The 27,956-nt window shown below is 45.2% G+C and overlaps 1 protein-coding gene across 4 annotated transcripts in view; it reads left to right on the forward strand.

Moving 5' to 3' along the window:
* The first annotated feature begins 438 nt into the window (after nt 1-438).
* Nucleotides 439-27,956, forward strand: part of Fermt2 (FERM domain containing kindlin 2) — an 83,127-nt gene continuing 55,609 nt past the window's right edge. For all 4 annotated transcript variants that reach the window (XM_052733446.1, XM_052733447.1, XM_052733448.1 and 1 more), the window contains exons 1-2: nt 439-571; nt 926-1,091. In XM_052733446.1, the coding sequence (XP_052589406.1) occupies nt 935-1,091 (157 nt within the window). In that variant the 5' untranslated portion in view covers nt 439-571; nt 926-934. The remainder of the gene's footprint in view (nt 572-925; nt 1,092-27,956) is intronic.

Here is a 27,956-nt window from a genome sequence, read left to right on the forward strand (position 1 = left end):
GCGCTAGATCCCCGCGGCCGGGTCCAGGTTCCCCCCCCCCCCCCCCCCCCCCCCGCACACGTCCCGGCCCTGGGAACTTCCCGCCGCAGCTTCTCACGCACGAAGCCCAGACCCCGCCGCAGGCGCCGCCTCGGCCCCGCGGCGCGCGCCCCCGCCCGCCCCCCTCCCCAGCTCCGCAGCCCTCGAGAGCCCGGATGTTGGATTCCATCCCTGCGCCTGGTCCTTCATTTCCATAAAAGGGCAGCGCTCCGCCGGGCCGAGATTGCGGCCGCCGCCTCCCCCCGCGGCGCTCCCCCGAGGCGCGCGCGCCGTCCCCGGGCCCCAGCCGAGCGCGCGCCGGGCCCCCCCCGCGGGAGCGCGGCCGGAGGAGAAGGCGAGGAGGGGGCGGAGGCCGGCTGCGGGCGGGGCGGCGGGGCGGGGAGAGGGGGTGGGGCGGGGGCCGCGGCGCCGGGACTCCATTAGCGGCGGCGGGAGGCTTCGCTTCCCCCCCCCCCCCCCAACCCAGAGCAGCGACGCGGGCGCCGCCGGCCTCGGGAGCCTGTTGCCGCGGGAGCCGGGCGGAAGGAGCACGGTGAGGGGCGCGGCGGGAGGAGCGGGGCGCGGCGGGAGGAGCGGGGCGCGGCGGGAGGGCGCAGCACCGCAGCGCGGTCACCCCGGCTGGAGCACGGGGCGGGCCCGGGCGCAGCGGCGGCGGCGGCGGCGGCAGGTGAAGGCGTCCGAGTCCGCTAGGCGGGCGCTGCCAGCGGGCGGAGGCCGGGATCTGTGGGTGCCGCCTCGGCCGCGCTCGCGCCTTCGGGGGGTGGTGCGCGCGTAGACGCGGCTCCTCCGCCTTCTCCCTGGCCGCGGCCGGCGCAGCGGAGTCGGTGGGGTTTGCCTTCCTTTGGGGGAGTGACGCTGACGAGAGCCATTTCCTCCGCGCCCGCAGGAAGGAGCCATGGCTCTGGACGGGATAAGGATGCCAGATGGCTGCTACGCGGACGGGACGTGGGAACTGAGCGTCCATGTCACCGACCTCAACCGTGATGTCACCCTGAGAGTGACCGGAGAGGTGCACATCGGAGGGGTGATGCTGAAGTTGGTGGAGAAACTCGGTGAGTAGCCCCCCCCCCCCCCCGGCCCCAGATGCCTCCAATAAAGACTTCCCAGAATGGGAGGAGGGGGTGGGGAGGAAAGACGGCGGGGGGAGGGGTGGAATTGGGAGATCCTAGCACCCGGCGTGGGCTGCGCTGAAAATGCGAAATTTGTTCATATTAGGGCGCATAGACCAGCTCCCCTTTGCGTCCTGTTTTGTTATGTTTGAATCTACGTAAGGTAGTGTGATTCGAGCCGACTAAATATTTAACTGCGGATTCCCGGGACGACTTGTTGAAACAACGAGGAGAGAGTATGTAGGTGAAAGTTGCGAATGTGACATTAGGGGTCTGTGTCACCACGTCTTACCCTCATTGAACCTGGGTGTTGATGACCGTGGTTAGTGGGGAGAATGTGCGACTGCCGTCGCTTATGAAGTTTCTGTGGCCGGACTACGTGGTGGAGTGCAGTGAAATGTTCCACTCATCCGCTCTTGCGAGGGGTGGGGCAGTGCTTGACCAACTTGGTATCTATATTGAGTTGGGAGTAAGCTATTTCGAGCATTTAGTTTTGTGTTAAGGAGCCAATGAAGGAACTTCGTGGTTTTTCTTTTTAAATCAGACTTTTATTAAACTAATTTGAGGTTGACAGAATTTATTGTGAGTACACACAATGGATTGATTCTGACTCCGATTGGAAGTAAAGGGCGATCACATCCCACAGGGTATTCGAGAAAACTTGGCACTGCACATTTTGTGATCAAACCATTTTCACGGGGCAGAATTAACTGACTAGATCAGATGGGTGATTTTATCAGGAGAGGTTTTATCAGAGGACTGCTTTCCTGGGCTGTAAATGCGCTTGGTGCTTTATCTAATGAAGTCGTGCTAAATTGTTTTGTATGAGGGTGTCATTTTAGACAGGGTTGATTGGTTTTCGTCAGTATCCATGCTTCAGGCCATCCTGGAAAAGTAAGAAATAATCGTTTCTCAGGAAATGTATTCCTTATCAAGGGGAAGGGGAGCTGTATATTTACCATATAAACTTAAATGAAATAGCAGTCTGATACAATTTGGAAAATTAGACTGAATTCATTTAGGTGAACCTGCTTTATGCCCCTGCAGGGAATTTATCGAAGGACCAAAGAAGCGCTCATGGCAGGGGGGCCTTCTCCACAAGGTCCATTGTTTGCCTCTAGAGACAGCCCAAGAAAGAGCGCCCAGGAGCCTTTTGAGAATTCGATTTTGCTGGTTTAACCACGTAACTGTCAGTTTACAGTTTTTATTTGATTCAAGTAAATCAGTCACTGTTGGCAAAATATTTCCCAACCATTTCTGTCCAGCTCCACTCGAGGATGAAAACTATCCAATATGGTTCCTGTTTGACAAGGAAACGGTCATTTGTATCAGATTTCCGTATGTGTGATAAATAGATCTTATTAATACATCGTAGTTTTTAATTATTTAGTTAATTTTTGTTTTTGTTATTTGAGACAGAGTCTCACTATGTAGCTCAGGCTGGCCTGGAACTTGCTGTGTAGACCGTACTTGGCCTGGAACTCACAGAGATCTATCTGCCTCTGAGTTCTGAGATTTAAGGGGTACCCTACTCATGCCCAGAGCCCAGCTCTACATTGTAGTTTTTTTTTTAAGATAATAAAGGATCTGTTAAAGGTGACTTAGACAAGTTGGAATTCTCAAAAAACAGGCAGGCTTTAATGAATAAATAATGATTTCTACTATATTTACATCACTTTGATTGACTGTGTTATGAAATCACAATTATAAATAGAATTGTAGGGAAAGAGCTGTTTGTAGACAGGATTGAGGTTATTTTTGAGTAACTATAATCTTAATAAATAATGCTGATACAGATTAATTACATAGACAAGCCTAAAGGGGTATCTGGGAACTTTGTACCTTTCTTCAGCTGAACCGATACTGATTCCTCTTGTGATTTAAGTTCCAAAAAGAAAGTCATTTTTCAGCAAACTTTTGACAGGTACATACAGTAGGATACCATTAAAAAAAGTCCACAAATCAGGCCAGTCAAATTAGAAAAGAATTTTGTAGTTTTTCGGGTTTGTCTTAAAGTTGGAATGCGCTGCCTTCTGAAGCCCTGCATCGATATCACCGAAGGCATTAAAGGGTAGACTTGATGACTACTTGTCGACAGTGGCTAGCTAGATCAAAGCACTCTACAGAGTCTAGATAAGAGACGGAGGTCATTGTAGGGATGAGAGGATCCAGTCTCTGGTGTCTTCAGGTTGCACAGCAGTACTGGACATGTAGCAAAAGCAGGCTCTGTGGCCATGCCCAGGTTATGACACTCTACTGCAGGAGCCTTAGCCTGTATCCTCAGGCTCCTGCCGCCTGTCTGGTACCCTTTTCACCCTCCGTGAAGGGTGTATGGTTACCAAAGGTTTTATGGTTCAAAGCTATCTTCCCCATACAGTATTCATGGTACCCCATGAGTCCCTGGAGTTAGTAGATCCCAGGGTGAACCCTCCCTTTGATGCATTAAGTGTGGAAGCTCTGGAAAGAGGGTTCTTTGGCTGTCATTGGGTCCTCAAAGATGCATGTGAGCAGAAAAGGGAACAGCCGTACAGTAGGGCTTGCTGTGTAGCCATAGTGTTCCTCCAAGAACAGACCACAACAAAAGGGTAAACGATGCTTTCTTAGGCTGTGTCCAGTGAAGCCTTTGTATTGGGTTTCGGTGTTTTATTTTTTTTTTTTTTTTTTTATTTTTTTTTTTTTTGGTTTTTCGAGACAGGGTTTCTCTGTGTAGCTTTGCGCCTTTCCTGGAACTCGCTTTGGAGACCAGGCTGGCCTCGAACTCACAGAGATCCGCCTGGCTCTGCCTCCCGAGTGCTGGGATTAAAGGCGTGCGCCACCACCGCCCGGCAGGTGGGTTTCGGTGTTTTATAAAGAGCATTTGCATTTCAGGGAATGTTATTGGAACCTGATTCTTAGATTTATTACTTCAATTCAAGTATCTGAAAAGTCTCTAATGTACAGTACATTTGTCATTCTGCAGTAGACATTTAAAAGAAAACGAGGAGTATATGCTGTCAATATAATGTGGGCTTTAGGGACTTATGTCTTGATAAGACAGAAACTTGTATCATTGACCCCTTGTAGGCTGATCCTAGGCAGTCTTAATATTGTAGACCTCAATGTATGTGAAAAAATTTTTTTCATCAATTTCTTTTTAAAAGCCATAATGAATGCTTTAACTATTACTACAGTTATTATTAAAATTTTAAATGTGCATAGTTTAAATTTTTTCCCATTGTGTGTGTTATAAATTGTACTACCTTATATAAGGACATTTTCATACAGGTATATGACATGTGTTGAAGTGTTATGTTGATTTGTTTTGAAGTAGCTTCTCATTATGTACTCTAGGCTAGCCTGGAACTCATTGTATAGCCCAGGCTATCCTTGAACTTAGCCTCCAAAGTACTAGGATCCATGCATACACTGCCATGACTGGCCCACGTAGAGGGTGGTTTTCTGTTGTTTTTTGTTTTGTTTTGGTTTTTCAAAACAGGGTTTCTTTGTGTAGTCCTGGCTGTCCTGGAACTAGCTCTGTAGACCAGGCTGGCCTTGAACTCTCAGAGATTCACCTACCTCTGCCTCCCAAGTACTAGGATTAAAGGCACATATCACCACACTTGGCTTTTTTTCCCGGGGGTGGGGAGGGGATGGGGTGAGTTAGAAAAAAAATTAAACTATTTCAAGGATAAGGATTATAAAAATAAAAGAGGATATAATTTAAGATAATTATATCTAAAAATAAATTCTGAAAGGCTTAATTGGATGGGATTCCTCTGGAGATCCTGGAAAGCAATTAACAGACTAAGACCTGGGAGATTCAGTACTCCAGTCAGCACTGAGGAGCCTGAGGACCAAAGAGATGCTTAATTGATGTTATGCTTGTTTTTTTTTTTTTTCCTAGTGTGCTCTGAGCTAACTAACCCTTGCTGAGTTTTAGAGTCACTTTACAAAAGTCTTTGTAGATGATTTCTTACAATTACACGTTTGAACCTTTCTAAAAATACTCATTTTCAGTGGTGAGTAAGGAATTTATAATATTGTGGAGCTCACCGAATGGACATCTCAGCAGCTAGCTAGCTCTGAGAGCTGGAAGGGAGGAATCAATTTACCAGACTAATTTCTCCTTAGTCTGAAGTTAAATCACATCAGATAATGCAGATCAAAAATGCAAGTTTCAGGATTCAGGTATAACAAAGAAGAAATGAATGGAGTTGATTTAAAAAATTTGAAGAATGCCAGGCCTGGTTGGTGCATGCCCTTAATCCCAGCATTTGAGAGGCAGAGGCAAGTGGGTCTCTGTGAGTTTGAAGCCAGCCTGGTCTACACAGTGAGGTTCCAGGCCAGCCAGGGCTACACAGTGAGACCTGCTCTCAAAAAGGGGGGACAGGAGGAATCCAGTTAGGTTGTGAAGTTAGCATGCATGATCTAAACTAAATAAAGGTATTAGTAAAGTTATTTACAAATTACTCAAAGTGATTTCTCAGTGTGCATTTATTGCACCTCCCAGAAATACAAATAGCTAGTTTTTTCCTCCAGGAACTCTAAAAGTAAGTTTTAGTTGAGTGCCTGATGAAAGAGTTGGCTCCCATTAGAAGCTTTATTATGCAAAGTACTTTAAACACTAAGATCAGAGATTGACTGGGTGTCCACAGGGAGAGAGAGAGGCCACGTGACTGGAAAGCCCTCCTCCAGTCCTCATGCATATGGCTCCCTGAGGAAGGGAGATGGTGTCCATGCTGGGAAAATCCTGGTTCCGCCTTTGAAGGCTTAGGAGCAAATGTCTGCGTAGTAATGCAGGTCAGCGACTCCCAGCCCAAGTGTATTAGGGTTCTAAGGCATGTTTTCAAGTCTTTGGGTGGGTGGGAGGAACAGCTGGGGAATCCCTAAGTGAATTGAATCCCAGTTAAATTTGATAGCACGTTTACGAGGTGTTTCTATACCGTGACTGATCCACAGGAATTCAGTATTGAATTTTATCTGTTTCTTAAAAAAAAACTTGCAGGTTCTTTGGGCAAGAGAGATGGTTCACAGTAGGTTAAAGGCGCCTGGTGCCAAGTGTGACAAGCGCAACCTGAGGTCACTTTCTGGATAACTGACTCCTACAAGTTGTCCTTTGGCCTTTGCACATGTACTGTGGCATGCACACACACCCAAACAAGATGTCAAAAAAAATTTTTTTTTTAGTTTTAAGCTCCTTAAGAATAGAGGACAGTATAAATTTTACTATACCCTTTATAAACAAACCTCAATAAAATATGAGCTGTTTTGTTGGGCATATTATGTGGCATTTGTTCCCTTTGAAGAAAAAAAAAGTACAGGTTCTCACTGAGTAGATCCTCCTGCCTTTGCCTTCCTAAGTACTGGGGTTGAAGGTGGTACCTTCGCGGCTGGTTTTTTCACTTGCCATGTTTTATGCCCCAATTTTCTACAAAATAAAAGTCAGATTCCAACTAGAATGAACTTATTTATAGGGGCAAAGGCTATGCTTGTTTTTATTCAGTTACTTACAAAAGACCTTGTTAGAAAAGTCTTTTTGTCGTTTGGAAGAAAATACTTTTAAGTTTTAACTTTAATCTTCAACTCATCTTTAAAACTTCAAACTAAGTCAAGGAGGGCTCAGTGAGTACCGTTTAATCTTCAGCTGGGTCACTTTGTCACTAGATTTCATTGCTGGAAATCACACAGCTTTTAGAGCTGGTTGAGCGGATTGTTACCCTCATAACCTCCTGTCTTTAAATACTCTAACACATTCTGTCCAAAAAAGGAAGGCTTCTCTCTTAAATGATTAGAGTACATTTTTATCAAATTCAGGAAATTTAATATTGATTTTAATACTGTCATCTGTTATAAGCCCATATTTAAATACATTCAGTTTGCTTGTCCCAATAGCTTTGATTGTAACCAGACTGGCCTCTAATACAAAATATCTAAGTGCAGAGTTGAAAGAGTGTGCAGTTAAGATACATGCAATGTAACAGTGTCCGTTTCCAGACTTGATAGCCACACTGCAAAACAGCCTTCCTAAGACACGGCTTTACCCTCCAAAGCAAAGGCATCAGTGTGGTACTCTTTCATAGACTGTATCTTTAAATTCAGTTTAACTCTCAGATTAGACTGCTGGAAAGGTTTTAATTTTAATATTTTTGTGATGGGTTCTCCTTTTTCTCCTCCGGCTGGCCTGGAATTCCTAGGTTTAAATGATCGTCTTGCCTTGACTTCCCAAGTATAGGGATTGTTACGGGTGTTCACCTTGCACCCAGCACTATTAATAGCATTCTAGCCATCATTGGCTGTAGATTACGCCAATACCAGCTGTCCTCAGATGTTTTAGGTGCTAGTGGATACATAGATCAGTAAGATGTTTGTCTATTTGCCAGCAGATTTGATTTCAGCTCCTGACCTTGCCACTTTCTGATTTGTGTGATCTGTGGGCAACCAGTCCAACCTTCAGAGTGGGTCTTGACTTCTATAACATGGAAAAACGAAAGTTCTTAAGCCAGGATGGTGGTGCATGCCTGTAATTCCAGGAGATGAAGTCTAGGCTTGGCTATATAATGAGCTGCAAGCCAGTTTAGGCTCTATGAGACCCTGTCTCAAAAAAGTAAACAGGGCCAGTGACACACCTCAGCAGGTAAAGACCTGCTGCCTAACTTGATGGCCTGGATTCAATTCCCAGGACTTATATGGTAGGAGAGAACTACTCTTAAAAGCTGTCCTCCGACTTACACACACACACACACACACACACACACACACACACACACACACACACTCACACACAGAGCATACACATGTGCACATGCTTGAGAATAGATGTAATAAAAAATTGAAAACAGATTCTCATGGGTTTTGTTGAGACTTAATTGGGTTACTACATTGAGGTGCTTTATAAAAACTATCAGTGCTATACAAATACAGTGAGTACACTCTGCATTGAAAGTCTCCGGGTATATACTGTCAGTGGAGGAAGGGTGTTTCATATTTGTGAGAGGAGAATTGTACACCTCAAAGGAATTTAGTTTGGGATTACTGTGAGTTCCCATCTCCTAGACTACAAGAAAAATAGCTATCCTTCTGTTCCTTCCCTCACTTTGAAACACACACCTGCCTCTGTAATGTAACAAAGAGCTATTTAACCACCATTTTTCTGAGATTCTGAAAGGCAATTGACCAGTAAGTGGAGGATGGTATTTCAGGGATTTGAAAAATTTATAGCCAGCGGTCAATTAATTCCTTACTTAATCCATTTTATAAGAGTGGTATTTTATATTCATTTATAATAAAGGAATGAAGTAAAATTATTTCTTGGCACATGAAAACAGCCTATTCAGAAAGTCTTGAAAGTACTTTGAGAAAAAGCTAATGTATTCAGGTTCCTTGTGTATTCTTGATGCTGAGACTCAAAACCATGGCCTCACAGATGCTAACTAAGCAAGCACTGTGCCACTGAGCCAGACCTTCAGTCATGGGTACAGGATTATTTTTATTTAATAATTTTATACAAATATTGACATCCAAGTATTAATGCCTTATATGAAGTAAATATTCTGCAAGATGTTTTCAAATAACTCTATTATATTTTTAAAAGGTTTTTTTTTATTTATTGCATATGAATGTTTTCGCTTTGTGTATGTATGTGCACCATGTACATGCCTTGGATCTCCTAGAACTGGAGTTAGGAATGGTTGTGAACTACCATGTGTGTGCCCTGGTCCTCTGGAAGAGCAGACATCTTAACCGCTGGGCCATCTCTCCAGCATTTTGTTCTTAGATATGACATTCTGCTCTTGGATCCGTGATTACAAATTACTCTCTGTTGAACTTCATTTTGAAACATATAGTTTGTTATCAAAATTACTGTATTGGACTGTAATCACTGCATACACCAGCACTTTTTTATACTACTGCTGTTTTTGTTTTAGATAGTGTCTCATGCAGCAGAGACTGGCCTAGAACTCTTAGGTAGCTGAGGATGACCTTGGACATGTGATCCTACTTCCTCGGTCTCCCAGGTCTGGGATTCCACGTGTGCATCTGTGTGCCCAGTTAATGCAGGGCTAGCAATCAAACTCAGGGCTTCTGCATGGGAGGCAGTCACCCGACCAACTCAGTTACATTTCTAGTCCTACTGTTTTTCTTAACATGTGCAAGCCTTTTCAGGTATAATTTACACAAAGCAAAAATAGTCCTTGGATATAATGTTCTGGGTTTTAAAAATTCACAGTCATGTTAAGCTACCATAATCAATAAATAGAAATAAGCCCCTAGTTTCTTGGTATTCCTCCATAGTTAACCTACCTCCCCGCCTGAGGTCCTTAAACCATTGCTGGTTTGCCTTTTCTGGGGAGCCTTGTGCGTGGAACATACTGATGTAACTCTTCGAACCTGGTTTCTTGATACAGTTTGGCCCTTTGGTGAATCTGAACATGTCAATAGCTTTTATTGGGGAATGGTAGTCTGTGGAATGGATGTGTACTATAATGGTGTGTGTGTGTGTGTGTGTGTGTGTGTGTGTGTGTGTGTGTGTGTGTGTGTAAGGGGTGGTTAGAGACAGGGTTTCTCTGTGTAGCCTTGGCTGTCCTAGAGCTCTGTAGACCAGACTGGTCTCAGGCCGACCTCAAACTCAGAGATCCACCAGCTTCTGCCTGCCGAGTGCTGGGATCAAAGGTGTGTGCCACCGCCACCCCGCTTGGATGTGCGTTATGATTTTATCAGTCACTGAAGACATGTGAGTTGTTTGCAGTTTTGGGAGACTGTGAAGAGGGTTGCCACAAACATGTGTGGACATAGTTTCCCATTTCTCTTTGGTGAGGAGTGGAATGGCTGGGCTAAAATACACACCTAACGTTAGAAGAAACCACGAAGCTTGTCCAGAGTCACTTTTGCACACCTGTCAGTAGTGTATGAGAGTTCTGGTCGGTTCTAGTCCGCCTCAGCACAGTAGTCAGGGTTCGTTGTTGTATTTGTTCTCATGTGAGCTGTTCTGAGAACTGATTTTGCTCTTGGGTAGTGTCTGGAATGAGTGATGGCATTGGGGTACTTTTCAAAATGCTCATTTGCTGCAGTGCGGATGTGTTTGTAAATGAAGCTAACTGGCCTTGCTGGCCCAGAGATCCCTGAACTACACATACACACACACACACACACACACACACACTACGCTGGCTTTTTAATTGAGTGCTTGTATTGCAGACATTTTACTGATTGAGCCGTCTCCCCAGCCCTTTTTTTTTTTTTTTTTTTGGTTTTTCGAGACAGGGTTTCTCTGTGTAGCTTTGCGCCTTTCCTGGAACTCGCTTTGGAGACCAGGCTGGCCTCGAACTCACAGAGATCCACCTGGCTCTGCCTCCCGAGTGCTGGGATTAAAGGCTTGCACCACCACCGCCCGGCACCCCAGCCCATTTTTATCTTGATTGTGTTTTTATTTCTTTCTTAAACTTTCCTTTATCTTACGTATATATGTATGTCTCTGTGTGTGAATACGTGCATGTGTAAGTGAAGGTCCCTGCAGAGGCCTGAAGAGATGCCTGGCTTGGATTTGTAGGCACTTGTGAGCCCCTGGCATGGGCGCTGGGGATGGTACTTGGGTCCTCTGCAGGAGCTACCATGTGAGTGCTGAAAATCAAACCCTGGACCCCTGGAAGAGCAGCGGTTGCCCTTAAACTCGGAGCCATCTCTCCAGCTTCCTTAAGTGAGAATATTTTACATCAGTATTTCACTCTGTAACCCAGGCTGACCTGGCACTCACAGTGTGGCTCAGGTTGGTTTTGAATTCATGGAAACCCTCCCGCCTTGCTTTTTAAAGAGAGGGTTGGGTTTACAGATGTTAGGGCTATACCCTGCCGAGGATTCAGGATTGAGACTTGTCTAGGTACATGAGGACCAGCCCTGGATGACCTTAACACTTGTCTAGGTTACCCATCTGAAAAACACCAGCAATGGGATTATATTGCTAGCAATCCATGGAGTCCGCTTAATGAGCAAAGGAATTTATTTGGGGGTTAACTCACAAGATAGAATAAAGGAGTTTGTCACAGGATCCTGGAAGGGTGAGGCACGGTCCAACGCTGTTCTCTGGCAAGATCTACCCTGGTCTGTCCCATCATCCAAAACCACAAGATAGCACCCTCAACAAGGAGGGCGCGTACCTGCGTCCCAGGTCTTAAGGGTCCCTGAGTGGCCACACCCCAGGGGCATGTACAAGGTCATAGGCAGGTGTAACAGCTACCTGCTACCTCACTAGGGGTGGTGCTTCAGGGCATGATGAGAGCAGCTACCCACTACATACCCGCTCTGTATCTTATAATGTAATTTAAAAATATATTAGGTATTTTAAAGATTGGTCTTTTAAAGCATCAATATAATGATGTTTTTGATCTCTTCTTTTTCATAATAGAACACCCGGAGTTATGAGTAAAACACCAATAAAGTGCCAGGGTTATCGATTGTAGTTCACTGTTGATGGTGTGATGTTCCTTAATGTAATTTTGGGGTTCTGACTTAAAAATTTTATAAGCCTTAAATTTAAAAATAACTTGAAAAGGGCGAGTGATTGCCCTATCAGTTTTCAAACGCTTCAGACGGTGTGGGGATAGAGCCTGTGGCTATGAAAGCCTCCTGAGCCAGGGTCCTGACTGCCACAGACGAGCTGTGTGCCATTGGACTGCACCCCTCCTCTGTGGAATGGGGGTGATCTACAGCCTTACTAGTTGAGTGATAAGAAGGACTACATCAGCCAGCACAGGTGCAGTGTTAGAACATCTGTATGGTGATGTGCATCATTGCAGGACAGACCGTCAATGGTCTGTGCAGCTTTCTCTCAAGCTGAACTAGGGAAATAACAGTATTTTGTAACAGATTAAAAATGTCTTTTATGAAGTTAAGCCAACTAGTACTCATCCATTCTCTACCATTATGAGAAATACATGGAGCTTTACTGACCTACCTTGTATTAATATTAGTAATATTATGAAGAGTTATGTATGAAGTTCTATGCTTCAGTATGTACTGTACTGGCATAGAGGGTATTTCTGTAAATTTAGTATTCTGGTTAGACAAATGTCTTTTTTTTTTTTTCCCCTAGCAGTTAAGAACTTTTTTAAAGACATGGCCAGAGTTGTGTGTACTGTAGACTAGGTTTATTTAGTCTCACTTAACTTAGATTCCTCACTTACTTCTTAAAGTTAGTATTTTGACTCAATATCTCTGGTAGTCAGTAAAAACATCCTTCAGCCAGTTGTATGGCGCATAGCTCTAGTCCTGCAGGGGGGCGGGCAGAGGCCCACAGATAACCTGAGTTCTTGGTCAGCCCACTCTATGTAGCAAGTTCAAAGTCAGCCAGGGCTACAGAGTAAGACCCCGTCTCAGAAAAATACTGTGCGGTATTTCAAATACTGTGCAAACCAAACTCATGAATGTGAGAAATAATTTCAAATATTCTAATTGTAGTGTTTAATCAGATGTCTTTGATGAAGTTGTTTGTAGCTAGAGTTTTCCTGCCTGGCCCACAGTCAGGACAAATCTCTCTCACCTGCCAGTCCCACAGCCACTCAGACCCGACCAAGTAAACACAGAGACTTATATTGGTTACAAACTGTATGGCCGTGGCAGGCTTCTTGCTAACTGTTCTTACAGCTTAAATTAAAACATTTCTATAAATCTATACCTTGCCACATGGCTCGTGGCTTACCAGCATCTTCACATGCTGTTTGTCATCATGGCGGCTGGCAGTGTCTCTCTGACTCAGTCTTCCACTTCCCAGCTTTATTCTCCTCCTTGTCCCGCCTACACTTCCTGCCTAGCCAGTGACCAATCAGTGATTTATTTATTGACCAATCAGAGCAGCACATTTGCCATACAGAACATTCCATAGCAGTTGTTTGTCAAAACTACTTTGGAAGATTTTTTTTCACCAATTCTGTTTAATAGTGTGATGTCTGATTACGTCCCTAAAGTGAGACCACGTGTGTTTGAATACTAGCTTGATAATGTGTGTTTTATGGTCTTGTGCGAAGTTTCTTAGGGTCCCTGTGCCTTAACTGTCATGTAAGTGAAGTGGGGATCCTGCTATACTTGACCTCCTAGGGTAGAGCAGTCCATCAGTGACGGTTATCATTGTCTTGGGGTCTCCTCTTGAAATTCATTGTTATGTTTCTCACCATATGAGTTTGGGGAAGAAATGCCTTATATGATGATTCTGATTGCAAACCAGGGATGTTAGGGTGAGGTGGACAGTCATGTACACGTTCTGTATGTTCATGCTGCATCGTGTTACAGAGGTATGGAGTATGCAACGTGTGTGGGGTGAAGAAGTACATGAATCCATCCTTCCCAGGAACAGTAGTAAACATGGAGGGGTAGGAGCTATTTTAATAAGTCCTTCCTGTTGTCACCGGGAGCTGCTTTCTGATAACAAAATGAGATAGATTACTTTGAGTTGGTAGACTGGCTAAGAAATAAATGCCAGATGACTCATGCCCTGGTACAGGAAGATGATGGGGCCTTAGAAGCATAGCCAGTGGCTGGCCTTAGTTGAGGAGGGTCCATTGAAAAGTTAGAAAGACTCTTGGGTGGGAGAGTGCAGCATCATGGTGTATTATAGATTCTCCTAGAGGAGTGGGGTGTAGGCGTCTCAGAAGAAAACCTGATGGAACACAAGTGCTATCTTACACTCCATTTATTCTCCACTTAATACTGCAGTAAATGAAATTAGCTCACATCTTACTATCCTTCCACTTTCCGTCATGAAGGAAGATGTTCTTCATAGTAATTACTAAAATGTAGCAAAAGTCAATGTACGTAAAATAGAGGAGTGTGTGCTGGAGACCCTGGCCCAGAATGTAGGAAAGGATTTGTAGAGGACAATGACTTGGAAGCTCAGATCTCAGTGCATTAGAATTTGTTAGTATTTTCTTCTGAGAGAAATTTAGAATGTCAAAGCCATGTATTCTTACTAAATTACCCTTTGAACTAGTTAATGCCTTTGACCACTTAGGACAAATGCCACTAATTCTTCTGTGAGTTGAATATTACCTAGTTTATATACACTAGTGATACACTTTGAGTATTTGCAGGGCATGTAGTGTGAGCCCTGGTGTCTAGGAACTAAGGCAGGTTGGACAAATTAGCAGTAAGCCTTCAGTGTTGGGTAGAAAGTTAGCCACCCTCTGGAAATGATGATTGTGTGGTGTCTACAGTGTGCACTCTATAGTTGTGTGGTCCATTTGATCTGAGAAACTTCTCAGCGACTTCAAGCTAGTATATAATAACAAATAGAATTAGAGAAGTCAGATAGATAGACATCAATAGACCTAATTTTGTATTTGTACTTCAAAAGGTTCTCTGTGTCTTGGTTTTTGTTGGTTGGCTTTGTTTGCTTTTGGACAGGGTTTTGTCGTATATAGGGCTGGCCTAGAATTCCCTATATTGCCCAGGCTGGTGTTTTAGTTAAGTTTTTGTTGAATGATAAACCACCATGACCAAAAACAGCCTGAGGAAGAGAGGGTTTATTTCAGCTTACAGTTCCACATCACAGTCTATCACTGAGGTAAGTCAGGGCAGGAATTCAAGGTGAACCTGAAGTCAGGAGCTGAAGCAGAGACCTCCATGCTCCCCATGGCTGACTCAGCCTCCTTTTTAATTTTCTGGGCATTGGTATTTTGCCTGCATGTATATCTGTATCAGGGCATTCAATCTTCTTGAACTGGAGTTACGGACAGTTGTGAACTGCCATATGGGTGCTGAGAATTGAACTCCGGTCCTCTGGAAGAGCAGCCAGTGCTCTTAACCACTGAGCCATCTCTCCAGCCTCATAGAATACTTTTCTTTCTTTCTTTCTTTCTTTCTTTCTTTCTTTCTCTCTCTCTTTCTTTCTTTCTTTCTTTCTTTCTTTCTTTTTCTTCCTTCCTTCCTTCCTTCCTTCCTTCCTTCCTTCCTTCCTTTCTTTCCTTTTTTTTTTTTTGGTATTTTGAATCAGGGTCTCACTATGTAGCCTTGGCAGTCCTGGAACTCACTACGAGGCTGGCCTTGAACTCACAGAGATCCACCTGCCTGTGTCTCCTGAGTGCTGGTATTTTAGTCTACTTTCTTATAACACAAAGGACCACCAGCCCAGGGATGGCACTACCTACCATGGGCTTTGCCCTCCCACATTAACCAGTAATTAAGAAAATACGCCACAGACTTGCCCACAGGCTGTCTTATGGAGACATTTTCTCAATTGTGGTTTCCTCTTAGATAACTCTAGCTTGTGTTAAGTTTGGGTCATGGTGGGGGGGATGGTTTTGAAATGGCATACAATGACAACCTAACCTCCAACTTTTAATTCAGAGTGCTGGGATTACAAGTATAGACCACAAGTATATTTCTAACTTTTATTTTGTTAGTTATGTAGAAGAAATAATAATTAGTCAGTGTTTGTTTATTAGAAGTTTATTTTTCTGTTAATCATAACAAATATCCAGAATTGTTTGTCTTTAGCAAGATTTAGTCCTCACAGTTCCGGTGACCGAGAGGTCCCAGCCAGCCTGGTGTCTTTCCTCTGGAGGGAGGGGCACCAAGCTTTGTCCTGACTTCTGGAGTTACCGAGGCCACCAGCAGAGCTCTGCCCTCTGCCCTGATTTCTTCCCTGAAGCCCCATTTCCGGTGCTGTCACCCTGGGGAGTAGGGTTTCTACAGTGAGAGTGAAGAGATCCAAGTCCTCATTCCATAGCAGCTTCTGTGTTCCCATAGTTAACCTCAGAAACCTTCATGTCAGCTAATACTGCCTTTAACTCTGACTGAATGCCAGGCTTCATGTCAGTTAATACTCCCTTTAACTCTGACTGAATGCCAGGCTTCCATGGAAGTTGTTGGTGGTTTGAGTGGCATGTAGACTTTGAAGCACCTCATGTTTCTGTCAATAAGTTAACATTTTAAAATAGGACATAGACTTTTCAAAACAATGCTCTTCCATCAGTACGCCCTTGCTGCTGTAACTTACACTGCACCAGTTACCCAGCAACACAACTCACATTTTGCTGCATCGACTTGAACTGTGACTGATTGTGGGAAGGGCAGTTTGTGCCACTAGCTCTTCAGTGGTGATAAGTGAGTGACGTCAGTCATGACACCTCTTCATATTCTGTCCGTGATCGGCTCCGTTTACACAGAGACAGCAAAATGTGTCCTGGTGTGGCCTCTTGTCTCCAGGTGATACATTTCTGTGTTGTTTTATAAGAACGGATAATTGAAAGAGGAAACTGATTAATGAAGATAGAAGCACAACCCGTAGCAGTGGGGAGGCACTGGGTGTGAGATTCGAACCGTGCAAATAGAGCTCCTGCATAGGTAGCTCAGCTTGGGCACCTGAGTGCTCTTGCCACTCGGAAGACTCAGATGCAGCCAATAGAACTTGGTAAAGACAGAACTTACGACACAAAGAGAAGACAGTGTAACAGAGATGTCCCCATGTCCCCACAAACAAAAGTGCGTGTGTATAAAGGATGATCTCAGAAATACTTGATGATACTGATCCCCCTTGCCTTGCCCTGGCTACTGGGGATTGAACCCAGGACCTGTCACTGCTAAGCAAGCACTCCTCCACTGAGCTGCAGCTCTTTAAAAAGGTTTTTATTTTAACAGGTTTTCACTAAGTTGTGTAGGCGGGCCTTGAATTTGTGGTCCTTCTGCCTCAGCCTCCAAGTAGCTGTGAGTGCAGGCCTGTGCCACCAGCTCAGAATGACTTTGAAAATACATAGAGTAGCTCTTGGGAGGCAGAGGCAGGCAGACCACTGAGTTCAGGGCCAGCCTAATCTACATACTAGTGAGTTCCAGTCCCGCCAGGGCTACACAGTGAAACCCTGTCTCAAGGGAGAAACAAAAACAACAACAACAAAACACCCACACCAACAACAGCAGCAAGAATATAAAGAGTAAAATGTAGATACACATTTAGAAAATAGAATGACTTTAGCACAGCATGACAGATGCTGTTTCTGTGCGTTGAGTGTGCGTTCCGGGCTGGGGAGGCAGCTCAGGGAGTACTTGCTGTGCAAACATGAAAACCTGAGTTCGATTCTCGAGAACCCACAGAAATTTGGGCCCATGTTGAGGGCATGCCTATAATCCCAGTGCTGGGGAGGCAGTCAGGACTGGGACAGGCAGTCTAGCTGAAACCGTGAACTGTGTGTTTTAGACTGAAGACCTCAGTTAATCCCTAAAACCTGTGGTAGGAGAGAACCCACTCCTGAAAATTGTCATTGGACTTCCGTATAGCATGAGTGCGCTCACTCACACACACATGCACAAACACTCACACACACACACATGCACACACACACACACACATGCACAAACACTCACACACACACATGCACACACACACATGCACACACACACACACACACACACACACACACACACACACACATATCAGGAGAGAAGTTAAGGAAGACGCCCTTAAGTATCAAACTCTGACGTCACATGCGGGTACACCCATACAAACATCTACACACAAGCACACTAGAAGTGTTCAGGACCCTAAGCTAATCTCGGCTGCATTGGCAAAAAGGGTCATGGGAAAACAGGGTGTTGACTGGGTTGGGGATAGAGATGACAGGAAAGGTATCAAGTCAGGCAGACCAAAAACACCTTGTTCTGTAAATGGGTCAGAGGACTTGGGATGGAAAAGCCCTCACACTGAAAGACTTGTGTAACTCATTGAGGAGTTTAGACGTTGCCAGCCGAGACTTTCAAGTTTTTCATTAGAAGTAAAATGATGAAATTTGCATTGTAAAAGTTCACTAAGGGAGATTGTAAAAATAGGTTTCCAAACTGAGCCTTGGTGTGGTACAAACTTGTTATCCTAGCCACTGGAATGTTGTTTGAATATTCAAAAGTCCAAGGACTGCCAAAGCTATAGGGTGAGTTTAAGGCCAACTGGAGCAACCTACAGAGATCCTTTTTGAGCAGTAAAAGGGGCTGTGGGTATTGTTATTTATTAAGCAGCACTGTTTACCATGTGAGAGAAGCCACAGGCACAGCAAAACCCACTGTAAGAGTTTATTAAGGGAAGGTAATAGAAGGGGTGTGCATAGGCCTGTGGAGTGACCATTCAGGAAGAGAGGGAAGGAATAGGTGGAAACCCCCCCCCCCCAGCACATGCACATATGGGCTTACATAGCTACGCCATGCATGCGCATAGATTGCGTGACCACACTGTGCACAGATTATGTGGTCATGCAGCACACAGATTACGTAGGAAGTAAGGCCCTGGGATGACTAAGCATTAATACTGGACAGCACATGTGCAGTCATGTAGCTGGGGGAGTGGCCAGGAATTCTAACATTCTAGACTCTTTGTTTTTTATAAAAAAAAAAAAATGGCAGGTGAACAGGAATGGGGGGCACCATGTCTCCTGAAACTGCTTCTGGCTGACTCAGTGGGCATCGATTAACTTTGGAGGTAGGGAAGGGGGCTTTTGAGGTAGCTGGACGTCCTGAGGTAGTGGATTGTCCTCCGTTGCTTTGGGACTCGTCCATCGCCTTCTGCTGCTTTGGGCTTGGTGATTGTTTGGGTCTGACAAGCTGAAGTGGGTCTGACCTGTCCAGGTGGATTCAGGGTGGCTCTGGAGCTCGGAAGAATTTTTAAACAGGGAATTTAAAATCTATTTTAATGTTTGGGTCTCTGCTATTATACTTTTTAACTGCAAGTATGGGGGTGTTAAAAGGCTAAGAGGTTGGGCTGAGCAGCTTTTTCCTGAGGAAATGATAGACTTAAGTCCTCTAAGGCTCAGGAGGGAGAGAGGGTACTGAGCTTGGGTAATGTACCTGGTAGGGTCCTGCAACTGGATAATAATAAGGGTGCCTAGCAATAGAAGGGTTCTGGGTGTCTCAGACTTTGGGGTCCACCTGAGAGGCTGGAAAGGGAAATGAAATGTTAGAGCTAGTAAACTGGGTGGGAAGGAAGAGAAGGAGGAGGAGGAGGAGGAGGAGGAGGAGAGGAGCTTCTGATGAGTCTGGAGTAAGGCACATGGGGGCAGCAAATGAAATAAAAGCTCCTACCTTAGCTAGAAAATCTCTTCCCATTAGGGGCACGGGGCAGGTTAGCACAACTAAAAATGTGTGGGTGAGAGGGATACCCCTGAAAATACAGTTAAGTGGTGGGGTCTGGTGAGGTAGGTAAGGCTGTCCCCCTAGCTCAACAATAGGGAGATGAGAAGGAGAGGTGGGACCCAAAACTCCCTCAGGATTGAGTAAGTGGCTCCGGTGTCCAAAAGGAAGGAAATGGATCGCCCTGATACTGTCATGGCTACCCTGGGTTCCCTGTGAGAGATGGCTGTGGTCGGGCCAGGAACAGGGCACCTTCAATCCTCGTCCATCGCCAAGACTAGGAGATGGGCTGGAGGGTGGTCGTCATTTGATGTCCCCATGCTGTGAGATGTACGGGGGCAGTCAACTGACCAATGTCCCTCTTGGTGGCACTTTGGACAAGGCCCAGATAGATGGTGGCCCTCTTGGGGCAGGGCAGGCACGAGCCCAGTGGCCTTCTCTACCACACTTAAAACAGAGACCTGGAGTCCTTCGGGAGGCCGGTCGCATAGTTTGTGCCACATGTACACTCTCACACACACGAAATCCAATTTCTTATATTAAAAACAGAAGTGGCTGTACCCAGCCATGTGTGAGGGTATGTACCAGTCCCTAGCCACAGCTACCTAGAAGGTGAAGCTGGGAGGGTTGATTGTTCACTCCCCTGTCTCAGTGCTGGGACCCCATTTATCTTGAACCTGTACAGTGCTGCCACAATCTGAGAGTTCGTATGTACATTGGTCCTGTTGTATCTGGAAGACACCGTTTCCTTGGACTCCTAAAAATCTTCCCACCTCCTCTTCTGCATGGATCCCTGAGAGCAGGGCTTTGATGAAAACCTCCTGTTTAGGACTTGGTGTTCCAAGTCTCTTGCCCTCTGCACATTGTCCAGTTGTGAGTCTCTGTGTTGGCCCCATCTACAGTAAGAGGGCTGAGCAAAGCCCCGGTCTGTGGGTACAGCAGGGAGTCATTAGGTGTCATTTCATGGCTGTGTTCCTTAAGGAGAACAGTTTAGTTCCTCTAAGCCTGTGATGTTTTCTCACATTCTTGGCCACTTTATCAGTGTCAGATATGTGTCCAGTCTAAAGGAGTAGGCCTTAAATCCAATCAAGAGGTAGTTGGTTACTCCCATGATATCTGTGCCACTGTTACACCAGTATGTCTTTTTGTTTGTTTTTTGTTTTGGGGGTTTTTGGTTGTGGTGTTGTCTTGAGGGTCTCACTATGTAGCCCTGGCTGTCCTAGAACTCACTATGTAGACCAGGCTGGCCCTGCTTCCTAAGTGCTGGGATTAAAGGTATGTGCCATCACGCCTGGCTAGCACCAGTGTGTCTTACAAACAGGTTGCTGTTCTTAGCTGCGGACTCTGTTTAGTAACTCTTCGTCTCTGAAGTCCCACCTGTCTTCTTTCTCACTCCTGAATGGTCCTTGTTTTCTGTTGGAAATGTTCAGGTGCATCAGTCAGCCTGAGGGCCTCGTGCTTCTCCTCCACTCCTTCTGTCTGTCCTCTCTAATCTGTAGTAAATGTCAGTGAGACTGGTTGTCAGGCCCTGAGTAAATCCCAATTCTCCAAACTCCAAAGGCAGTACATGTATCCAGAAATGTCAGTCTTGGCCCAATTCAAACTGTGCTCTAGAAGGATTTCTGGTGGCTAGATAAAAGCCAGCATTCCTCAGGAACTTGTGAAACAGGTTCCCAAAAGGAGTCATTTCCCTTACCTCTGACAGAGGGACACATATGGCTCTTCCTTGACATATACCTGTGATGCCTATCAGCATATCAAAGTCAATGCTAGCCACCAGGCTTCCTCAGTCCCTACTCACAAGGACTTGGAGTTTGGGGAATTAGAGTTTCCTTTAGACCTGACATTCCAGCCTTGTTGATGATAGAGGGTAAGCTCTGGCCGTTTCACAACTGGGGAGGGCCCAGAAAGGCTGGAATGCTGGTCAAAGGTCGGGAGGGGGAGGGGAGTCAGGTAATGGCAGGAGACATGGAAATTCCATCAGAAGCATCTGGTTTGCAGACCAAGCCTGAAGAAACAAGGTGCAGTCACGTTGGCCGGACTGGTTCACACTGGTTTTCATCATGAGTAGGGCTCACTGGTGGGCTCTGCAGTTGATTGCTGGATGTTGTCTGTCAACTGAGTGGGAGTCTTCTCATACATACATACATACATACATACATACATACATACATACATACATACATAGATACATACATACATAGATACATACACACACATATACATACATATATATGTGGATATATGTATGTGTGTGTGTATATATATATACACATACATACAGAAGGTATTAGCATGATCGCTGCCTATAATCTGCACTGAAATCCTCTTTGTAGAATAAGCAGTTACCAGCTGAAGTAGGCTCACACCTTTGAGCCATAGCAAAACAAAGCCTGAAAAGTTACCAGTGTAATAGAAGTGTAAACATGGACTTGTAATAAGAAATTTCTCAGCAGGGAAGAAGACAAAGGAGAAGAGCTTGAGGCCCTGAAGACGGTCCTGGGATAAGAGCCTGTCCTCTATCCTGAGGGCTGGGTATAGAGAGAGCAGAGAGAGGTGTTTTCAGCACAAGAGAAAAGCACTTTTAAGTCTATTTCGTAAACAACCCAGGAAAATGTAAAACTTGGAGCCTGTGACTATAATAGCAGCCAGTGCTTTCGTTACCAAGACCAGATTAGCAATCTGTCAGAACTCCAATGATTAATGTTAAACTTTGAATTTTAAAGTCTTAATGCCATATTATAATCTTTAAGTCTCATTTTTTACACACCTTAAATCACTTCCTTAGACCTTTACAACTTCCCTAAACCTACTTTCCTCCATCTGGAAACATCCAGTCATTTACCATGAGGCAGAGGTGCTTGGTTACGAGAGCAATCATCGAAAAGCCAGTTCTTTTAAATAACGCAACAGTAAAAAGTAAACTTTCAGTCAGTAACAGCAGCGTAGTAGCTTGACTTCTCTTCCATTGAAGCCTGTTTGTGAGTCTCCCTTTCTCAGCGGGAAACCTGAGTTGTGCTTCTGACCTGCATTGGCTTTGGGGCTTGTCTTTGGAGTTGCTTGTAAAGTAGTGTGCCCTTCTCAGGCTCTCTGCGGATGTGAAACCTTGTTTTGTCTTCATGAATAGAGAGGATGTGTTCAGCTGCTGCCATAAGGAGCTGGTTATGGGATGCTCTGTGGAGACTGCTCCACGGTCATCCTAGTCATCCCAGTCATTGTTACAGTGATGCTGTAGTGTCTTTCCCTTCCGAAAACCCAAACTAAAGGACTCCTTGGGCCTGCCGTCCCTTTTCTGACCATCTGTCCCCTGTTGGCCAACCCCTCACCGTAGCAGAATATCAGAGCCACAGTGTCTCCCTCGTTGCTGTGTTCTCACCCAGCCCTTGTTCACTTTGCACTCTTCTCGGTGAACACACTGTAAAGCACAGGTCACCCTGCTTAAAAGCACTTCCAGACCTATCTCGACACAGTTAATCTAAGGTGGTGGTAGGAGACAGTCACCTTTATCTGCCCACCCCCAACTAAAACCCAAAGCAAACATAGACATCTGTCCACAAGCAAAATAGCTCTGCTTTGCAGATAGGTCCAGGCATCAATATTTTCAAAAATTGCTTAGACTTAAAAAAAATTTTTTTTTAATGCTGCTCAGGCATTTCCAATGCTGAGCAGACGGAAAGTCACTAAGTGGCTTATGTCACACTCACAGTAAAACCTGGACAACTTTGTACAGCAAACAAGGGTCCTGCTGCCTGGAGTCTTCACCTGCTGACAGCAGCCCTCTGCTCATCAGTCTCCTTCAGATACCACAGCTTTGTCACCCAGCACCGTCTCCAGTGCCTTTTGACACACGGGTTAACAGAGACCGTCCATGTATTGTTTTACAGATGCTGTGTGATATTCTGTGGTGAGAAAACCATGGACTAGGTCGGTAGCCTGTTGTCCTTAAGAGTGCTACTGGAGAGGCTAGGGAGATGGCTCTGTGGTCATGGGAACCCACAGAAAGGTGGATCCTTGATTCTGTGAATGGTCTTCTGAGCTCCACACAGATGCTGTAGCGCACACTCCTGTAATACCAGAGTGTCCACTGTTTTAATATATGCTCCAGACTCACAATTCCTCTTCTATCCACCTTCCAACACTGTTTTCTTTTTGTAGAATGTGTGTGTGTGTGCGCGTGCGCGTGTGCACGGGTGTGTGCATGTGTGTGCGCACACGTGTGCGCGTGCATGTGCATGCACGCGCTCATGTTGGATGCTGCATGCGTGCCAGATGCAATGTCAAGTGTCATCTTTCACTGTTTTCTCCCTTTGAAACAGGTTTCTGTCCTGGCTGGTTTTATGTCAGTTCAACACACACTAGAGTCACCAGAGAGGAGGGAGCCTCAACTGAGAGAATAAATGCCTCCGGGCATTTTCTTTATTAGTGATTGATGGAGGAGGACCCTGGGCTCTGTAAGAAAGCAGGCGGAGCAAAGCCTTGGAAGCAGCACCCCTCCATGGCCTCTGCATCAGCTCCTGTCTCCAGGGTCCCATCTTTTTTAGTTCCTGTCCTGTGTTCCTTTGGTGGTGGACTGTGGATGTGGAAGCGTAAGCCAAAAAAGCCCTTTCCTCCCCAGCTTGATTCTGGTCATGGTGTTTCATCACAGCAATAGTAATCCAAACTAAGATAGTCTCTCTAAGTAGCCCTAGCTATCCTGGAATGAAATTCACTGTGTAGACTTCCTGTCTTTGCCTCCCAAGTCCCCGGATTAAAGGTGTGCACCACTACTCTTGACCTCCATCACTCTTCACCTTGTTTTTCTGGACAGTCTCTCACTGAGCCGGAAGTTCACTGACACTAGCAAGACGTGCTAACCACGGAGCTCCAGCTGATACATCTGTTTCTTCCCTGATGGTGCTGAGATTAGGTGTGCTCCATTTGCCCTCCCCTATCTGTAGGGGCTGGGGAATTAAGCTCAGGTCCTTTTCTTGTGGATAAAACACATCAGGTCTCACTTGCATTGCCCTTGGTAAGAGCTTCTATTGTACAGTGGGTGAAGCCCACGCAGGATTTCTGGTCCTTGTATCGCGTGTTGTCCCTGCCGGCTGCAGGCAGGCTGCTCCTTCACGGGAGAGCCAGGTAGAATTGGCTTTGGCTGGGAGAGCAGGCTTTCAAGAAGAACAGCGATCCACTTGTGGTTTATAGATAGGCCGTTTCTGTGCTAATGTGTGAGCCGTGCCTCTTACAGACCTTGACACGGTGCACGGTGTGTCTGATGGGAAATGGAAAAGAAGGAAAATGGGCTTTGGGGAAGGTTTGTGCCCTGGGCCCAGTCTGAAGACTGGTTGATAGAGCATTGAGGGTTTTGTGGTGGGTTTCTTTCTTTTCTTTTTATTCTTGCTTTCAGGGTACAGTTCATCATGGGGAGGGGACAGATGAGACTTCATTGTATCCTCCTCTGATGAAGTTTACTCTAATACTGCTTATGTGGAGAGTGCTCACAATGTTGTATATCAGGCTTGAGGGCCACAGCTTGCCCGTCAGGATGGCATTGATGTTGAAGGCAGATACAGTCATAGTATCTGAACAGATGAGTGTGACCTTGTGCCACACAGCTACTTATGGACACTGAAACCCATTCTTAGCTCCTGGGGACACCAAAAAGCCAGGAGATGGTTGGTGCATTTGGTCCCTCAGCCATCCATAGGTCGCCACCTCTAACTTCACATCTTATTTGAGGTCTTTCTTCAAAAGTGCAATTTTTGACCGCTCTTAACTTTTGTGGTCTGGAACAAGTTGCCTCTCTGTCAAAATGTATGTGTAGTGTAGCTTCTATTTCAGATCGCTCCCTGTCAGGCCTCTCTGTTAAGCACTTACTCTGGACCACATTTGACATTGTTTGAGTCTGCCCTTTGTTATGGCTGAAAGCACGCCTCTGCCTTGCTAGCCCTGTCCAGCAGCTGCACTTCCCATCAGTCAGCGTTTATTTCAGGCTGGAAGCAGGTGCTGAGGAACTGCCCCCACTCCGGTTCACCGGCAGCTGTGTGGACAGATTCCTGACATGCCGGTGGCTTCTTTTGCTAAAGCATGGAGATTTCTAGATTTGCTGTATGCCTGTGGAGTGCATGGCCCTAGGCCACTAGAGAGGTAGCCCGGAAGTTCTGGGCATTTAATGACCCCAGAACAATGTTTAACCTAGGAAGAGGAGAAATACCAAGCCCCGGCCTTTTCTCCTCAGAAGGAATGGATGGCAGTTGTCCACACAGGTTAGTGAACTCCTGGCCATTCAGAACTGCTTCCCTCCCCCCACAGTGCTCTTCCTGGGACCCCCCACCCCCATTCCATAAATAAGTCACTCGTTTATCTCAAAGTTGCCCGCATCTTCTGGATTTTTGGAATTAGAGTGATTTTTAAAAATTAATTAATAGTTAATTAATTAATTTATTTTTGGGGTTTGAATAGAGGGTTTCTCTGTGTAGCCCTGGCTGTTTTGGAATGCGTGCTTTAGACCAGGCTGTCCTTGAACTCATCAAGATCCACTTGCCTCTGTCTCCTGAGTGCTGGGATTAAATTAAATTAAATTATACCACCTGGCTCAGTAACTTTTTAAAAAAGATTTGTTTGTATTTCTTATGTGTATGGATGTTTTGACCACATGTGTATGTGTGTACACCACAGGCATTCCTGGTACACAAGGAGGCCAGGAGAGGGCAGTGGACCCCCTGGAATTGGAGTTCCAGATCTCTGGGAGCTGCCGTGTGGGTGCTGGGAATGAAATTCACATGTGTCCTCTGCAAGAGCAGCAAGTGCTTTGAGCCATTGCTTTGGTCCCGGGGTGACTCTTACTTCAAGCCTTCCCCTCCCTCCTTTCTTCCTTTTTTAAAAAAATTTATTTATTTTATGTACATTGGTGGTTTTGCCTGCATGTTTCTGTGTGACCTTGGAGTTACAGACAGTTGTGAGCTGCCATGTGGGTGCTGGGAATTGAACTAGGGTCCTCTGGAAGAGCAGTTAGTGCTCTTAACCGCTGAACCATCTCTCCAGCCCATCCCTCCTTTCTTTTGCTTGCTGGAAATCCGTGACGTCATTTCCTTAATGGTGATGTTGTCACAAGAGTTAACAGAAGTGCCTAGGTAGAGGTGGGTGGGGAGGCTTGTATCTACCTACAGATTAAACCAGGTCATCTCTATGATCTTAATCTCTGTTCCTAAAGAGAACAGTAGCATGTGTGACCAGAACTCTTTAAATGTAGAAAGCCCCAGCTTCAGCTATCTGCTCTAAGCTAATTCAGAAAGAACTTGGTACTTCCAAAAGTTGTCAAATTCTGTGCTGGAGAATAACTTAAGCCGTGAACCCTACCTGTATAACAGGGCGGCTTCAAAATAACAGTTCACGTGTGTTTGCAGGTGAGCTCCCAACACCGTGACTGACTGGACTATATCCCAGTGCAAGGCAAATATTGAAAAAAACATTTTTATTCAATGTAATTTATGGGGGAAGGGAACTAGGAAGAGGGGAGGGAGGGGAAGCTTTGGTTAGGGTGTAAAAACAAGAAAATAGATAAATAAAAGTGTAATTTACAGTTTGGTGGAAAAATAACTTGGAGAATCATCTCTGCTTTGAATAAGATAACATTTGTCAACTGTCTTATAAACAGAGAACGTGTCGCCATGGCTATAAACTATGGCTGGATTCTTAGCAAGGAGTTAGGAACTAGCCACGGTGCTGTGGTGTCCTTCCCCTTACATCTGTCCTGCTGGTTGCTAGCAAGAGCTTCTCTGAGTGTCTCAGCCATTTTTATTTTCAAGGATGTTCATGTCAGTTTCTATGCTGTTGGTGGTGATGAGATCTCTCTGGTTTGGTTACTTCCTCTGGAGTACTTGTTTGGTTGTTTTCTTGTCTTCTTTAAGTCACTTCTCCCCTTTTTAACCACTTAGTAAGCTTACTATACAGTTCATCCAAAAAGATTTTTCTGTAAATACTAGCTGAAGTTAGGTTGTATGTCTTCCTGTTACAAGTTTATTGTTTCTGTATTCCTTACCTGATTATAGCCAAATCTTGTGTATTTGGTTTCTTTTTTTTTTTTTTTTTAAAGGTTTATTTATTTATTATGTATACAGCATGTATGACTGCATGCCAGAAGAGGGCACTAGATCTCATTACAGATGGTTGTGAGCCACCATGTGGTTGCTGGGAATTGAACCCAGGAGCTCTGGAAGAGCGGTCAGTGCTCTCAACCTCTGAGCCATCTCTCCAGCCCCTGTATTTGGTTTCTAAAGCTACTAAAACATTTGGTAGATATTAATGTTTTCTATATACTTATACTGAAATATGTTCAAAGAAAAAAAACTTGGGCTGTGTGAGTCTTATCCTGGTTGGTTCTTGTCAACTTGACACAAACCTGGACATGTCTGGGAGTAGGGAGTCTTAACTGAGAAGATGTCTTCACCAGACTGCCCACCCTCGGGGTCCTGACTTGTACACGAAAGCGGAGTGAGCAAGCCATGGGGAGCAAGCCAGTAAGCAGCGCTCCTCCATCCCCTCTACTTGGTTCCTGCCTCCAGGTTCCTGCCCTGACTTCCCTCAGGGATGGAGTATGACCTGAGAGTTGTCAGCTGAAATAAACCCTTTCTTTCTTGAGCACTCCTGGTCATGATGTTTATTCCATCACAGTGATAGAGTCGCTAACTGTGACCGTTCTCTGAGTTACCTTCCTCAGGATGTTTTGGGGAAGCATGTTTGGGCTACAGGCTGTTC

Source organism: Peromyscus californicus, unplaced genomic scaffold, assembly GCF_007827085.1.
Source record: "Peromyscus californicus insignis strain IS unplaced genomic scaffold, ASM782708v3 Scaffold_12__1_contigs__length_115047231, whole genome shotgun sequence".
NCBI lineage: Eukaryota > Metazoa > Chordata > Mammalia > Rodentia > Cricetidae > Peromyscus > Peromyscus californicus.